We start from the raw sequence: 17,996 nt of genomic DNA on the forward strand, positions 1-17,996 counted from the left end.
AATGTCTGTTAGCAAAACGACTAGACGTTTTCTTACCCACATAACACATGTTATTCACATAGAGTAATAAATAATTTTTTTGAATGGATTGATGAGTTATTCATTGGTGTGCAAAGGCAGTAAATGTGAGTCCTATGTGTCTTTTTTTTTATGGGCAGGTTAAAAACTTTTTCATGATATTCCAATTAGCCGTGACTCGAATCCTGTTATCAAGTCTTCCTTTTTAAGACTATCAGCCAAGACATGATTTGTATCATTACCAGGCTAAAAAGGCTCTCAGTTTTGAAAAGGTATATTTATATAACACAGTTATTGCACCAGATGCTTCTGGTGAAAAGAACCAAACTATGACCTCTCTCACCAGCAGGATCAAGTCCATTGTTTTCACAACTGAATGATATTTGCTCATAAAGCTAAAATGTGTGTGGGCTGTAAGAAGTGAAGTTAAAGTCTTTTCTTTTACTCTTTTTCTCTCTCTTTCTCTCTTTTTCTCTCTCTTTCTATCTTTCTTTTGGCTCCAATTTATGACCAGAAAAATCTGGCACATAATTAGCTTCAGAATGTGTCTAAGTTAATCAGAAATTATTTACTGAGTAAATTATACAATTTAATTTATTTAAAATCATTTATTCTCAGCAAAATCAAACATATCATTGAGTTTACATAGAAATACAATTTTCAACTGGATTTCCATAAAAATGCACTGGTGAAATAAATGTCCATAATTAATGACCAATTATGTATTATTTAATCATGCCAGTAGCAGAATTGATTTACCATTAAAAATTGGTAAAGTAACATTTAAATGTGCAAATATCATCTCAGTACTCTATTGTATTACCATTGATAATAAATGGCCACTAAATATATACCTATTACATAAAGCTTTTTAAAGTACAATAAAAATACAAATTCTATCTGTTAAAAAAAGCCATTGATATGGCTTCTAAACATCCTCATTATACAAATTCCAAAATACTATATGACAAACAAAATTATAAAGACTCTTTTTTATGAAACATATGCTACCCTCTAATTAAGGTACAACTTAGCAGATAACAGACAACAAACAAGGCTATATATACCATAGAACATATGGAAATACATACAAATATAATATTACATAAGCTATTTGACTTTTTTCCTACTGGTAATGTACCTTTAGCATTTGAAGAAAATTCCCATAAGTAAAAAAAAAAAAAAAAAAAATCTATTTTTGAGATCTACTCCTAGTCTAAACTCAAATATTTTCATTAATTTATTTTTTCTTAAATGAGATGAACCAAATTATAAATTTTGAGCATAAACTTTTTTTATGTTAAAAGATAAATAGAGCAGCAACTTGACTTTTGTGGAAAATGAGATTCTAACTTTGATTACAACAAAAAAATTAATTTGCTAAATAATATTGATTCACAACTATAGAATCCATAGATTTTAAAGTATCAATGGGGCATCTCAATTATTTTGAGAAAAAATATAATTGGTAAAGTAAACATGGGTTACAGACATTGTATATGTTCTAAATGTTCTTTTAAGAAACATCAGATTAGATGATGTTTATACATTTAATAATGTAACATCTCATTAGAAATTAAATTTTAAGCATTTTGTAAACAGCAAATTTTAATTTTCCTCACAATATTTATTTATGAAATAAAATATTTAGAGTATAACTGACAATAACAATATTATCTTGCATTTACTAATACTCTAAATACATTTCATTTAATTATTATTGGAATTTATACTTTTATTTCACCTGCTAAAAATGACGTGGTGGCATTATAGCAAAGTTTACATTTTCTCAATTCTATGAACAACATTTCAGACATAAAATGATATCTGTTTAATGAATAGTAACATGTTTATTAGTTTGAATATAGTATTTAGTTTGGTATTGGTATATCTCTTTAGGACTTTGAAAGGTATCATTAAGGTATGGCTTTTGAGAAATCAACATAAACTAGCAGCTTGAATATGACACAAATTTCAAGATGTTAACTATTTAACTCAGACACAAGGCAGATATTTGGATAATTTGTCTTTTGATTACAAGTTCTTCTACAACAGAAACAAAAAAGAACATAGAAGTATGCTTTACTTTACAGTGAGTTGTTTTTAAAATAAAATGTTACAGATCAATAGTAAATGCATGAGGAAATTTTACTAAAATAATTTTCGGAAAGTGAAGATATTAAAAATATATATTGGCACATGTATAATACCTGTCATAAAGTAATAATAAATGATACATAAGTAGATTAAATAAATTTAACACGAGTCAGGATCTCTTGTTCTTGACATCAGCACCTGCTGTCTAATGGGTCGAGACAAAATACTGTGCCTTCAAGAGTTAGTCCCATTTTGAACCCCTCCTGTGAAACAGAGTAAAATCATTAAAATAGAAAAAGCTCATAGCAAAATATTAAAAAAATAAAAATCAGTAAATCAAAGAGTCTATGAACAGAGGTTGCAATCTTCATGCTTTGATTAACTAAAAAATACTAAATGTCAAATGTTGGCTTGTCAATTTTTTATACAGGTGTATGCCCCAGGCAGATCTTTATACCCATTAGCATTTTAATTGTTTTAAATTTATGTGAGGTTAGCATGCATGAGAGATAAAATAAAATAGAAATATATGGAAGTAAGCAGTTTCAAGACAAATATTTTTCAGTAAACTCCATACGTCACTCTTAAATCCTCTTGGCTTTAAAGATTGATATTCATTTAAATATGTCATATTTAAATAAAAGTAAGATAGTTAGACTTCGAGTTGATGAACAGTTCAAGATAACCTGCTAGTTTTTACCTTTTCTTTCTGTTACCACTATCCAGAGTCTGGTAACATATGTTTAGTAAACGCAATGCCATATTCTACGTGAAACACAGAACTGTAGACCACTTTGCCATGGAGAAAGCTTCCTTTAATAGTCCTATGGTTGCTTGTAGCTGCAAGTTTTCCTTTGAATTCCACTACGCCTAGCATGTTTTAGATGTTTTTGGAAATTAAGTTGCCTTTGATTTATTGAGAGCAAGTACACAATTACTGTGAAAGGTTATTTTTGTTTTTTATCCCTAAAATTTTGAATTAAAAGTTAACGGCAAAAAAAGCTCTCTTCTTTTTTGCATATGATAGATAATTGAACAATGGGCTATCTCCAGTCTTACCAACTCCCCCATCTCTACGTTTGCTTTTAATCTTTGTACAATGGCCTACAAAGAGATGAATTCCATTGAAATTGATCAATGGAAATGAATTAGAGGCCACATTTTAGGTTTTCTTGTTTAGAAGCAGTGTGACAGTCTCTCTTTCTCTTTCTCTCTCAGAGAAAAACCACTCATATGTAAAAATTGTGAACATGTTGATGAGAAAGAGAGAGATCTGTGTACTATGTCATCTAGTGGTGTATATTAGATGATAGATGACAGACAATAGATAAATGATAGATGATAGATAGATAGATAGATAGATAGATAGATAGATAGATAGATGATAGACAGATAGATACTAGACAGACAGACAGATAGATAGATAGATAGATAGATAGATAGATAGATAGATAGATATAGGTTAGGTAGACAGATAGATGATAGGATATATATTACCTATGGAAAGGTTTGATAACTCACAGTGTTTTTTACATTTTGTCAGTTCATTCTGAAATTAAACCAGTATCACATCGATGACCCCGAAAATACTATTTATCAATGTGTTACCAGTATTTGAAAGGCTGAATAGTAAATCGAAGTAAAAAAAAAAGGCTCAATCATTATTTCAATACAAAAAAAAAATTCATATATCACTTATAATGTTATTGCCATGGTGATTTTAAAGGATCTTTAGATTATTAATCATCCCAATTAACAGACACATTGTTATATGGCACCTTGTTTTCTTATCTCCTAAGATAGAATTTCCCATACATTTTTCTGACCTTCTCTCCTAGGTCTCACTTTATAAATCAAGATTTAATAAACTCTTAATTTAAGATTTCCATATCTTCTGGATTTTTAAACTTTTAGATGAAAAGGAGGCTTAATTTATATAGTGATGAAAATTATCATAAACTAAAATCACACAAAAATGATTTTATTATTACTATATTATTAATATGTTTTTTTGTGAAATATGTTGCCCAGTTGCATTTTCTTAGTTTGAAATAGGGAGAAAAGCATATCAAGAAAGGAAAAAACCACTCATATGTAAAAATTGTGAACATGTTGAGCTATCTATAAATTTTTAAAATAATTTTGATAATATAAATAACCATATTTACATAACTTTCCATTTAATATATTATATATATTATATATTTTCCTATTTTTAGTCATAGTAGAATAAATTTTCTATATTATTTTGAGTCCCCATAAAACTAATTTAATGACTATATAATGTTCTATTAATTTTTAATATGATTTAATTGTTTCCAGTATTTTACAATTACTAATAAGGTTGACAGGATTTTTTTGTAAAGATTTTTCACATTTAAAATTATTTTCTGCTCAGAATACATTGTATTAGTTTTTGATGAAAAATAGAAATGCAAGTATAAATAACAAATTACCCTCCAAAAGAACGAACCCTGGCACAGCAATGATTTAGAGTGCTTGTTACATCACACTTGTACTAGTACTGATAATAAGAAAATAATACTTATAATTGGCTAGATAAAAAGCACTTATAGTTCTTTACTCAATTTCTATCTTTTCTCTGATTAGACTAAACATGTGTACATGTATATTAGTGACTTGCGATCTTCTGTTGTGAACTATTGTTTTTTTAAATTTATCTGTTGATTATTTAGTTTCTTAATCATTTGTCTACTTACTTTAATTATGTATATGTGATATATTTATATATTTTTAAAGAGAAAATTAAAAACAACTTTAGAAGTTTTTCTATAAAAGACTATATGTCTATATAAAATATGCCCTTAACAAGTCTGGTAAATATTCAGTTATATTTCAAATAATTTAAACTGCCTAATGCTTCTGAAATTTATTTGAATATTTGCTGTAAGTTTCAGCTGTACACTGATTTTTCTCCAAAATTATTGTCCAATTGACTTAACACCACTTAATGCATAATTCTTTCACTGTTCATTGATTGCCATGCTTTATTTTTAATATTTTAAAAGTTATTGTAACTTACAAGGTACACTTCTGGGTTATTAATACTATTACACTGTTTTTCTTGTTGGTGACATATACCCAGAAGTTTAAATTATGTCAAATGAAAAAACTAATTTATTGATTTCAAATAAATATCTAATTTGCTAACAATTCATAATAAAATATGGCTTAATATGTCTGCTTAAATTGTATGTGCAGGAGATATTTCTGTGATTTCCTCTGTAAATGAAAAATGAAAACTAAAAATCTCACTAAGCCTATTAACTCTGGTTTATATAACCCATTAGACTATGTAAAGTTTTTATATTATATGCAAAGTTAAAAATAGCTAGATGTGTGCAGGAGATTAATTAGGCTAACAAGATTAATAACAAAAGCCATCAAAGACTTTAGATAAAAATATTATTTTACTTTAGTTAAAGTGACCTTGCAAGTAAATCCTAGACTCAAAGAAACAGTCAAGCAATGAGGTAAACAATGCAACAATGACCACTTGAAAAAATAACTTTAAAATATGGGTTATGAAATTTCTTTAAACACAACTAATAATCAGACACATCCACATGAAACTGCTGCTTGAATATTTGTTAAAACATGCAAATATTAAGGTTTTAGCTTTGAGAAGTTATAGTTTGTTTAAAATTTTTATGAAAATATTATACCAACCATCTCTGGCGCTACCCACCATGAAAGCAAAAAAGAATAAAGAAGACATTGAGAAAATATTAGAAATGGCACTAACTAAAATAAAAGCAAAAATATACAGCTTAACATTATTTGACTAACATATCACTAAATTATTCCAATACAGTGTTTCTCAAAGTGGGTTCCTACAAAAATCTAAAGATGTAGGCTTATCTTCAAAAATCTATGAAAAAAATTTTTATTTTGTGAAAATCTAAAAAACATTAATAGAAAAGTACTATTTATGATTTGTATAACACTTGAGAACATCAGTGCCCATATTTGCATTTGTCCTTACAAAAGGATTAGTCCTAAGTAGAACAAGTCTAATTGGTAAAAACTAATAAAAAACAAAAGTGATTGATTTCATATGTACAAAATAAAGCATTCCCATTAAATTATCATGCACTCTTTGAGTGCAAGTTTCACAGTATTTGAAATATAGCAAAGGGATGGAAAAATTGTGCTATCAAGCAGAATACATGCTGAAATCAAAAGAAGTTTGATATTAGTGGTTTTAGTTTCAAACAAATAAAATCATCCATCCTGTTATATTAAAGTTCTCAATCTGAATTTTATTAGGTGTTGTAATTTTGCTTTTATTTAATTTGTGATGTTTGAATTAATATTTGTATAAGAGCTTCAAGGATAAGTTGTTTATAATTTGCTGTAAATATCTAAGAAATGCTATCATAACAACTTAAATCAATATTAAGAATTTAAAATAATTTTTTTATGTGAAAAGGAATTATGAATTACCCATCAGGAGAAATATTATTTGAACATATTCTTTGAAAATCTCAAGGCATATGCTAAATAATCTAACTTTTAAAGGGCAGGCATTACTAAATCTAGAACAATAAGAAAAATCATATTATAACTAGAAAATAAGACTGCTTCATGGCTACAGTCCAAAATGAGCAGCAGAGTATTTATATTACCTTTTTAGGGAGGAGTGTTTTACCAGTGTTAGAAGATCAGAATACAACCATTAATTTTTCTTTTTTTCCAGTAAATGAAGCACAGAGAGGCCTAACAAATAGAAATGACTCCTCTACCTCTTCTCAATCAGCTTGATATAATTTGTCTCTCCCTTCATTCTACTATATGTAGTCTCTGATCAAAACTAGGATATAACTTAACCAAAATGTTAAGAGAAAATATTAACAGAAAACTTTACTGTTGATAAGACTATTTATAATTGTCCATCTTACAAAGCTTTTAAAACTAATGTCTTCAAACTTTCAGAACAATTCACAATTGAAAAATAAAAAAGAGGGAGAAAAAGAAATGAAAGTCCAACTGAACTACATTCCTAAAGAACTTGTCACTGGGTGTCTGCTTTTTCAATAAGAGCCTCAGAGTTATGAACTATAGCTACAATGCTTCTTTTAAGAGAGACTGATTTTAGTCTTACAAAGATTTTCCTTCATCTACCCATTCACAATTTTGAAATTCATAATTGTTAAAACTGAGACCAAAGCTTAATCAACCTCGTGTAATGAGGTTTTAATTCTTGGATTTCAAAATAATGAAACATTAGAATCCATGTAATTTTGTATAAAAAAATGAGCCACCTTATTGCCATTGAAATTGAACCATGAAGAACAAAACAAAATAAAACCTTACCCTTAGCATCTGTTTGAGTATTTTTAAGACTAAGTGTATATTATAATTTTAAAGTAATTATTTTAAGTATGTTTTTATAGTGATAATAATTCAAGGAAAGGGTAGTGGGTATATAACATCCTATATTAAAAAGAAAAACTATTTATGGGTCAATATGTTAAATAGTCACCTGCATTTCTTCTAATTTTGATTGAATATCTGGAGGGAAATCTCCTGCTCCACAGTTAAATGGGTCAAAAGGTTCTGCTCCAAATAGGTCCCGTTCTAAATGGAAGAAAATAATTTAGTAAGAAATGACAAGATATGAGTTGAGGTAAGTTAGATTTTAAAGGCAGAATAGTATAAAGAAATACTTGTATGACCAAATAAGCTCCTATCCACACTTTTTACTGGGGTTTCCTGAGTTTAGACTAGTTAAATACCAACAAGGAAACAAAGACCCATTTTTTGATATTAAAAACTAGTTACAAAGAATTATTATCCAGAGAGGTTTCTGTGCCTTTAATTAAGACTTTTTAATATCAGATTCATCGAGTATTTGATAATCAATATATTACAATACCTACATTTTATTGAAGCAATTCAAATATACTAAAATTAAATGTCACTCATCATTGAGACTTTCCCATTGCATTTACCGATGACTTTGCAACACAATAGTGAAGCAATATGGAGGACTGACTAGATGAGTAAGTAGCTTTAATTCATAGTTCATGTACTTTAATCTCATCTTTTAGCCAGAAAAAATTTAGGAACACCATCTCATGTAGTATAAAATTATATCACCTTCCTAGATAATTACAATGAGACAGGTTGTTTAAAAGTGCCTACATCAGAAACAAATTTCTTTTTAAAAATATCAGTAATGGAGTGTCAAAAGCTCTCTGTATATATATTTTAAAGTATGAATTGTTTTTATACCTAAAAAAGTATCCAAGTTAAAATTAATGGCTGTAATTGATAAGACTATGGCCTATTATATGATTTAAGAAGTTTTTAAAAATGGTTGAGATTTCTTTTCTCTGAATCGATTCAAATAAAGCCCTAACTGACACACACACAAAAAACTTTTAAATTATAACCTTTTTTGTTGTTGTTCAGACTCATATATTAAAGAAGTTAATAAATGTAAAATGCTTAAAAGTTCCTGGTGCTGGTAAGTATTGTATAAATAAGAAGGACATGTAATTTATCATCCAAATAAAGATACTTTAAGAGTGAAAAGAGTGCTACCAATAGTTAATCAGAACAAAAGGAAATAAGCCAGGACTGTCCTGAACAAGTGGGAATTTGTTGCCACCTTATATATAACTTATGGGTTTTATTATTGCTTTTACAATTTATTTCCTCCGTCTGATGCTGCTCAGGCAGTAAATGAGACTTTAGAGAGAGGGATTTTTCTTTAGAGGAGTATCCTGGTTACCGCCATTCAGCAAGCACATGGAACAATGCTTTATATGTGTTAGATGTTTGTCAAAAGAAATGAATTAATGAAGAAAAGGGAGTGCTAATGAGAGGAATAGATATTCATTACATAGATTTTTCTCAAGTTGGAACTCAAAATCACCAGAGATTTCACATGGGCTTAAAGGGATCTTTGACATTCCTGAAATGTAATGTGAAATTTTGTGTAAGTGGGTATACTGTATTTTTCTGTAAAGAGTTTTCCTAACTTTTATCACATTCTCAAATGTTCATGACTCCCACACACAAGAAATCACTACTATTACATATTATGATATTAATACCATGTAGATGAATAAACATTACAGAGCTCTTTGGCATTACAGAGCTCAGATAAATCTAAAACTCATAACAAAAAAAAAATCATATTAAGTCAATTTCTAATGAAAAAGGTTATGTAGTTCACATTAATATTATTCAAGTCTAATGTAAGAGGTAAAAGATGAAAAACTAACAGGTAATAATTCATTCAGTCATTCTTTCTTTTATCCACTAATATTTATTGAATACATATTATAGGCCATGCATTTTGCTAGGAAATTTTTGCTAGGATTAAAGTAGTGAAGAAAGGACCAAGTCCCTTCTCTCATGAAATTTTAGTCAAATCAGGGGAAATACTATTAAACCAATTAATTAAAGTATGACACATATTCAAAGATCAAAAATATGTTCTGGTAAACTAGTAGGGTTCTCAGACAGTAAGGAGAAAAACTTAACAGCAATCTTGTAGGTTTCTGCTTTTATTTATTTAGTATAAAATGAAAAATAAATGAATGGATACATTTTAGATTTTATTTAAAGAAAAATTCCTATTACTAAAATCCCACTAGATTAGAGTTTTAGAAAATTTTACATTTAAAATTAGTTGAACAATTTGCCCTTAAATTATTAATTATTAATATAGATATAGTATAGATAGTATAGTGGTAACCAGGACTATCTTTCTATCTATCTATCTATCATCTATCTAGTCTTTATATCTACTGACATATTATTATATTTCTTAAACTTTGGCACTCAGGAAAGGAAAACATTTAAAAATGTTACTTCAGTTTCTTTCTCATTAATAAATCCCATGAACTAATAAAACTATTTGACCATCTCTGCCTAGATTTTCCAAAGGCATTTAAAACTCACTAATGTCTAAAGCGGAACTCTTTACTTTTTCCCTTTTCTGCTTCTAGTTTCCCCCATTAAGAACATTTCATCTAAAATCCAAACCATAATTTATTTTGAACTCTCAGTCACCATCCTGATAGATTATTCCTTCTAAATACCTTAAAATCTATTCACTCTTCTCAATTTATATTTTGACTTGGATTAAAATCCTTCATTGTGAACACATTGTTAATTTATATTTCAAGTTCCAGAATGAAATCCAAGTCTAGTGTATATGCTAAACAAATGCCCATTGAATTCAATAAATGAATGAGTAAATTAATGATGAAGTCCAAGGAAGTAAAAAACAGCAGTAAAGGAAGAGATGTAGGACACTTATAAGTACCAAAAATACTCAATTATGATATTAGGATATTGGCAGTATTTTGTAAAAACACACTGTCATGTGTATGCTATAGATTATTTCTTTAATTTTGCATTGGCACAAAATATATTCAGAGGAATTTAAATATATATTTCAACTTATGTATGAAGTAATGAATATTTCTGTAAATTGATTTAGAAAGTTCTAATGTTATTACTTTCTATTCACAAATTAGTCCTCTAAAACTTAATGAATCCCTAACATGTGCAATATACTTTGTTAAATTCCTCAAGGGGGGAAACAAATCAACTATAGGCCCTGACATGCTTTAAAGCCTTAAGCTAAAATTTCAGCGTTATATTGAAAATGTATTAACGTGAACCAGAGAAGATGAAATAAAGCATGTGTAAAACTCTCTTCTTCAGTTTCCCTTTGGATATCATGACTGATCATGGCCATTGGGAGCTATTCTTTCAGTTTCTGTGTCAGGGCACAGATCAACATACAGTCAAGATATTAACAATGATGGTAGTGACAAAATAGTCACAGGAATGTGAAATACAGCACAAGAAATATAGTCAATAATATTGTAATAACTATGTCTAGTGCCAGGTAGGTACTAGACTAATCCAGGAGATCACTTTGTAAGTTATATAAATGTCTAACTACTACCCTGTACACTTGAAACTAATATAAAATAATGTTCAATATCAACTCTAATTAAAAATAAAATAAAAAATATTGACAATGAATATCTGTTGGATGCTTTCTAATACATCAAAAAGAGACTCTTATGTTTCTTCTAGATATTCAGAAGGTAAATCATAAAAGGAATGCATTTTGACATTTTAGATATCAAAGAAAAAACACTTATATAGGGTTAATATAAATTCATGGACTTCATAGGTTTATATATTTCTCCAGCTAAGATTATCCATATACCTCATGATAACCAAAAATTTAAACTGAGCTCTATTAAACATGTGAAAAATCATTAAAATAATTACCATCGGAGTTGTTTTTAATGATTAAATTATTAAAACATGAAAAATATAGCCCTAAACATGATAAAAATATAATGAAATCTTTATGTAAATAATCCTATACCAAAATATTGTTTTTCATAACATAGTTTCAAATACAAAGTGATGTCTTTAGTAGTATACTCTGAATTATGAAGTAAAATATAATTAACTGAATTTGGCACATATATATATATAAATGTTTTTAGTAATTAAAATTTTTAGTTAGCTTGTTAAAATATATAATTTCACATAAAGTATTAATTAAACATTTAAAAGTACACAAATGTAGTAAAGAATACTGATTTGGTTAGAAAGCTTACTAATCTCGGTAGATCTACTAGGTACTGGAGGTGGCTGTGTGCCATTGCGTGTAGGTATTGAAGATTGGTGTGATATTGGAGAAAATGGAATCATATCAAAGATGTCAGTGGAGGGTGACTTAGGTGTCACACTGCCTGCCTGCAATGAAGATAATATGAATTAGGGTATTATTTCATGTAGACACATTATAATGCTAAATATTTCATATATCTATAAAACATATATAAACAACAATAAATTCAGTTGAATCAAAGTAGTTAAATACTGGCAATTTCATATGGTTCAACCAGTTATGCAAATTGTCACTGGCAAGGAAGCAATAGAAAGTATCTGCAAAAATGTTCTCCAAGATGATGACAAACATGATGATGATATTATTCTAGATAGATATAAAAAATGTTATTGGATTTTTTGTATATCTAAAATAATTGCCATTTATGTCAGAGAATTAAAAATGTTAGAAATTATATGACATGATTTCAGTACTGTATTTTGCATAGGATTATAAGTTCTAAACAGAAATAATTGAATGTAAGTGATGTACCTTCTTAAATATAACTATGCAAATGTAATTGACAACAATTAAAAAATTTAAAGAGTATATTTTAACTTTTACTGATAAATAGAATGACAGCCAACAATAAAGTCACTGTAGCACCTTTTATTCCTGGATAAGATTTCATTAAGTTTTCTATAATAGCTACCTTGTAAAAGAAATAATTATAATCACTAAATATATTACCAAAATCACTAAGTTATCTGAACCAGTCTGGGCCAGGATATTATGTAAGAATAAAACAATAATCACTTTGATTGTCATTCAGGGGGAAAAATACACACACACACACACACACACACACACACACACACACGCACAATCTATTAAAAAAAGAGAATTCTCATTTTGGAAAGGGATAGTGAAGTAAATTTCACTTTTCCTGTAAGAATAAGAAACACAGATTGTTTAGAGTGGTTGATATTAAAATTAGAGTACTCAAAATACATTCATTTTTCTGATTCACAGATGATGAAGGAAATGAATTAAAATACAGTGGCTCATGTGTAAAGAGTGATGGATTTGCTATTAAAATGATTATTAGTACATTTTTTCTTGCAGGAAAATTGCTGTCATCTCCCTTTCTTTGACAATCTGTTTACTTATCAATCATAAATACTATCCAAAGACTTGTAAGGCAACTTTATCCCTCAGCACTTTCCTCCTATTCAGGAATATTGTTCTCCTAATCATCCCATCCTTTTACCTCCCCTGGCTTCCATGTCTCTCCTCTTTCTCAGAATATAAAGATATTCAACCTCAATTATAGTTAAAAACAAAATCAACCAACCAAAAATGTCCCCACTCTTTTCCTCCTTACTCCTTTAGCCTCTCATCTCTCTTTCACTCTCCTTCAAAGTTAAGCCCCTTAAATAGGATACTACTACATTTCCTGCCTAACTTTTACTTCATTCGATCCTCAACTCATATCAATCTAGACTTTGTTCTTTATGCATTGAATTCTATCAAAACAATTTTTACCAATATTGCTGATGATCTAATTTCCCAACTGCCATATCTGAGGGTCCTTTGAACTGTCTTTTCTATTTTGTCTTTCTGTTCATTTGTACACCATCAACAACCTACTTGAAACCCTCTGAAATGAGGTAATCGAAACAAGCAAAAATGACACACAAAGATCCCAGATCACATCACATTTTTCAAGACATACCTGATTTTTTTCGTTACTATAAATGGCACATTTTGGCAGAATTAAAAAAAAATAAGTGGGATTATAAAAAGAATTTTCTGTTTAACAAATTACATGAGGTCTTGGGATGCTGCTCTCACTGACTGGCTTGGGAAGGCCACATTTAGAAGGTGGTGGTATTAACAGTCCCAATGACAGTCTGGAATCAGTCGAGTTGACAGGAGTGACAGTAATGGAAGAAATATTTAGGCAAGGAGATGAATCATCACTACTACGCCAGAAAGAGGATATGCATCTCTGAAACCCATGTTGCTCATGATCAGACATTTTGTGCAGCAGCTGTAAAGAAAGGACAGAGAAATATACTAAGGAGAAAAAAAGACATAGAGGAAAAAGGAAAAGTATACATGAAAATTTGTTTGTAAAATGATATTTTATGAAAAGAATAAGTAATTTCAAAATAACTTTACTAAAATTAAGACAAATAGTTTTAGTAGAGTTTAGTAGAGATTTTCCTATTGCAACAATCCTTAGATTCTGGATTGTCTAATTTGACCATTTTTTACTAAGATATTATATTTTTAGATATTTACATAAAATATTGCATTCATTAGAACTTGAGAGGAAAACAATGGAGGACAAAATAAGAAAAGCCTAAAGATGTATTTTGGAGAGAACCTCTGTGTAATGAGATTAAAAAAAAGGAATGAGGGTAATAAAAAAAAACAAACAAAGTCATTGGAGTAGGAGTAAAGTCTAGTAAAAAGTTATGACTGCAGAATTTTCAAATAGGATTGTAACAATCATTTCAGATTTAATCCTCAAAATGTTCTTTTGAATTCTTAGTGTTAGTAATGTTATATCCTTCTTATAATAAAGACAGGGAAATTAAGGCTCAAAGATTCTATGTGACTTGTTCCTACATGAGGTAAGCAGAGTCAAACTTCTAAACAATCTGACTCCAGTCATCATGCCTTTTCTATAGCTAGTGAATTTCAAATGGTAAGACCTTTCAGAGATGGGCAAGGGGAGTTGTCAAGAATGTGGATAAATCAGAGAAATAATAAGTAGTAAGATAACATGCAAGCAGAAAACTGTACTGGGTCAGAATATCAGTCTTTGGGTGACTTTTAGAAGCTATTTCTATTACAGCATGGAAAAGCTACTGTTAAAAGCTGAGCTGGGGAGAGCTGAGCTGCCAGATGTCAGAGTGGTCAATTTAAACAACAAGCCAAAGTGAAAGTAATAATTAAATCTTTATCCACTTACTGTGACAGTATAAGAGGCCAGAAAGAAGGTACTGGCTCAAACGATGTCCCATTTTCCCCCAGGGAATGGCACTGGGCAAAGGTCAGGGTGTGAAGTGAGAGATTTAAGTTGAAGGAAGGGTTTGGTATGAAGCAAAATCTCTAACAGTCTAAATTATGTAATCTATCACTCTATTAATATGCATATAGTTATATACTTAATGCTTTCCCTATTGATTTACATAGTGATCTGTCAATTTATCTGTAGATATATGTATATACATGTGTGCATTATATATACACAATTTTAAGTCTATTTTATGGTCTGCATAGTTTATTATATAATTTTATGATTCATGACCATCTTTTACTTAATTATAGGTGACAACTATAAGCTTTTTGTGAACAAAATTTTGTTTCCCTAAAATACTATATATAATACATTAGAGTGCTAGATATATAATAAGCTGTCAATGACTGTTTATTATGTAATTTATACTAGAAATTTTTTTTAAACTTGAACTATAAACTCATTAAGATGTCTGTTCTGAATAAAACACATAGTAAGACATTAAGTGGATGTTGTCCTTAGTATCATCTATCTGGCTTTTATACCATAAATGAGAGTACTCCACATTATTTTATGACTTGTATTGGCCAAACTATCTTTACTAAGTGCCTTAAAACAAACTGAAGACCAAAATAACCTAACTTAAAAGTGCTCTAGTATTTTATTATGTCGTTAATATTATATTATGCATCTACTCCCTTTGAGAAGATATACTTACACCAATTAAAAATGTATATAATATAAAAATAATATGAAAATAAATACCCCAGTTAAGAGGTATTTTCATTTTCAAAATGGCAAAGCAGGGATATCTATCAATAGTTTGGGTATCTAAGACTCTAACATTATCTATCACAGGTATCCATTCCTAGGGTCATCAGTAGCCTAGATTTGGTCAACTGATATTCTTTCTTTTCATCACACAGGTATTTTTAAATACTGAATAAGTTGCTTGCAGATAATTATTAAGAGATTGCACATTAAAATCCAGAACTTTTCTTGAGAAGTTAGAAACACCTAAAAAGTAGGCCCCCAAACTTCCATGAAAAGAATTGTGCCTTGAGTACAGGCTCTCCAATTCATTACTAATACCATATGCCCACTTCGCACATTTATGTCACAGCCTGGGTGGGCTCTGTTGACATTTGAGTTTGTGATTCCTCACTTAGAAACAATTCGAATCAAGGAATTGGATGTTTGTTACAAGAATGAAATTTAAGCCTGACATATTTAAATACATGGATATATTTTAATTTCATACCAAACTACTAGGCATATTAAATAAGAATAAGAACATGTGAATATAGCACTTAAATGAAATACAGTGGCATTTTTGGCACTTATAGTTTGAGTGGTGTCTCTAAATTTAAGGAATAAGACTTTTTTAACTCATTGAGGATATTTACTTTTTAAGGAATTAAATAGTTTAGATGAAAAGAGTTTGACATTTTTATTTTGAGCCCTCAGTCAGTATTTTGACAGATGGCTAGAAACCGAAATTTTTGGACTTTCCCACAGGAGTTCATGCACCACTGTTTAATCCCTTATGTTCATAATTCTAAGTGTTTTTGTCTTTGGGAAAATACATAGGATCTGAATTATACTAAAGAGAATAAGGAATGAGGAAATCTATGCTCAATAATTACATGTTAATTATGCAGAAGTTGTTAGGTTATTAAGACATTAATAATGAGTGCCCATATTTGAGATTCATTGTTCTTGTAGTTTTGTAGCTCTTTCTTTCAGAAGATAACTTGGTGCATTTAGGCAATCATAATTATTTCAACCTTGAGCTTTGCCTAAACATAACAACCAAGTCAAAATGTCTTAAGGTTTGAATCCTATCAGTAAATGTTGAATACATTTAAAGAAAAAAAATGCATTAAAGAGTAAACATTTCTGTGGTAATAGCTATAGAAATATTAGAATGATACCAAAATTTTATTTTATGCTGTTTATTTGGCAATATATCTCCAAAGACCCCTTTAAAATATAAAACAACTTTAAGGTTAAAGTATAATTTATCATAATTATTAAAATAACAGAGGTTCAAAATTCTATTGAGAATTAAGTTTTAAAAGTAAATTATATTTATATTTTAAATATAGATGTCTAAATTAGATTTTTCAGGTTAAAAAAATTGGTAGATAATAACACTAAGGATGAAAAATATAACAGTAATGTAAAATTTTCTATAAATACTTTCTACACTGCTATGCTGATTCATGCTTTTAAAATTCACTGTTATGGCACATTTTCAAGATCACTTTTTAAATAAGCTTTAAAAGTAACAACTTCTAGAATTTAGAACTTATAACACTCTGAATGTATTTTTTCAGATTTCTAAATCGACAGGTTGTTTATATTGGTCTTAGTTGTAAGAACTATTATCTCATGTGTCCTTACAAGAATCTTGCAAGTTGAATGGATATGATTATCTACATAGCTCAAAGAGGAAAACTGAAAATGAGAGATTAAATGATTTGAACAGGTATTCATGGTCAGAATTGGAATGAAATATATTTTTCTTCCCGTTAGACAGGGTTTACTTCTTTAGAATCATCTTTTGTGCAAGTAACAATTATAAAAGTGAAGCTGTGGACTGGTAATCATTTTTTTGTGGGCACCAAATGTTCTTGAATAGATGTTCATGTTTAAAATTTATGCCTTTGTTTAAAGATTCACAATTGGCTTGCTGTATAATTAAGAGTTTTCACAATCTACTCTTGCCTATCTTGACTTCAATAGTGTTTAGAAAACGTTAGAGGAAGATAAGTAGGCAGGTTTGTTTATCCACAATAAAATACACATTTTAGGTTATAATTGTCCTATCAAATCTAATCAGAGGCCACACAGTTGATTATGTAAAGGCAGAATTTCATCCAGTAACACTTGGTTTAATTGAAAGGGAGACACTTATTTTACTCAGCAATAGAAAATCCAGTATTTCTTAGGACTACAATTTTGTTCATTTAACTTCCTGGCAGTAGTTTGATTTAGTTAAAAACTCCTATAGCCAGAAATGTAAAATGTAAGCACCCAGATAGAAGAATCAAGAGGAACAATTTGATCTAATTTGCTATGCCCACAACTTATAATGGAACAATCTTCTGGAGGCGTTCATGAGGCTAGGAGGGCAGAATAAACCCTTTTTCCTGATATAAATACAGGCGACACTGCCATGTGAATGTAATAAATGGAAATCAGATTGTTCCTAGATAATTAGTA

At 29.2% G+C, this 17,996-nt stretch overlaps 1 protein-coding gene across 13 annotated transcripts in view; it reads right to left on the reverse strand.

Moving 5' to 3' along the window:
• Positions 1-598: 598 nt before the first annotated feature.
• The window catches only part of GULP1 (GULP, engulfment adaptor PTB domain containing 1), a 204,863-nt gene continuing 187,465 nt past the window's right edge, over positions 599-17,996 (reverse strand). For 10 of the 13 annotated variants that reach the window (XM_023528972.1, XM_023528955.1, XM_011356338.2 and 7 more), the window contains 3 exons: positions 11,745-11,883; positions 7,622-7,716; positions 599-2,378 (listed from right to left, as the gene is read on the reverse strand). In XM_023528972.1, coding sequence (XP_023384740.1) covers positions 2,307-2,378; positions 7,622-7,716; positions 11,745-11,883 — 306 coding nt within the window. In that variant the 3' untranslated portion in view covers positions 599-2,306. Of the gene's footprint in view, positions 2,379-5,805; positions 5,817-7,621; positions 7,717-11,744; positions 11,884-17,996 lie in introns of all 13 variants that reach the window. The other 3 variants (XM_023529005.1, XM_023528982.1, XM_023528999.1) reach the window with 1 other exon arrangement.

The sequence above is a fragment of the Pteropus vampyrus genome, unplaced genomic scaffold (assembly GCF_000151845.1).
Source record: "Pteropus vampyrus isolate Shadow unplaced genomic scaffold, Pvam_2.0 Scaffold2, whole genome shotgun sequence".
NCBI lineage: Eukaryota > Metazoa > Chordata > Mammalia > Chiroptera > Pteropodidae > Pteropus > Pteropus vampyrus.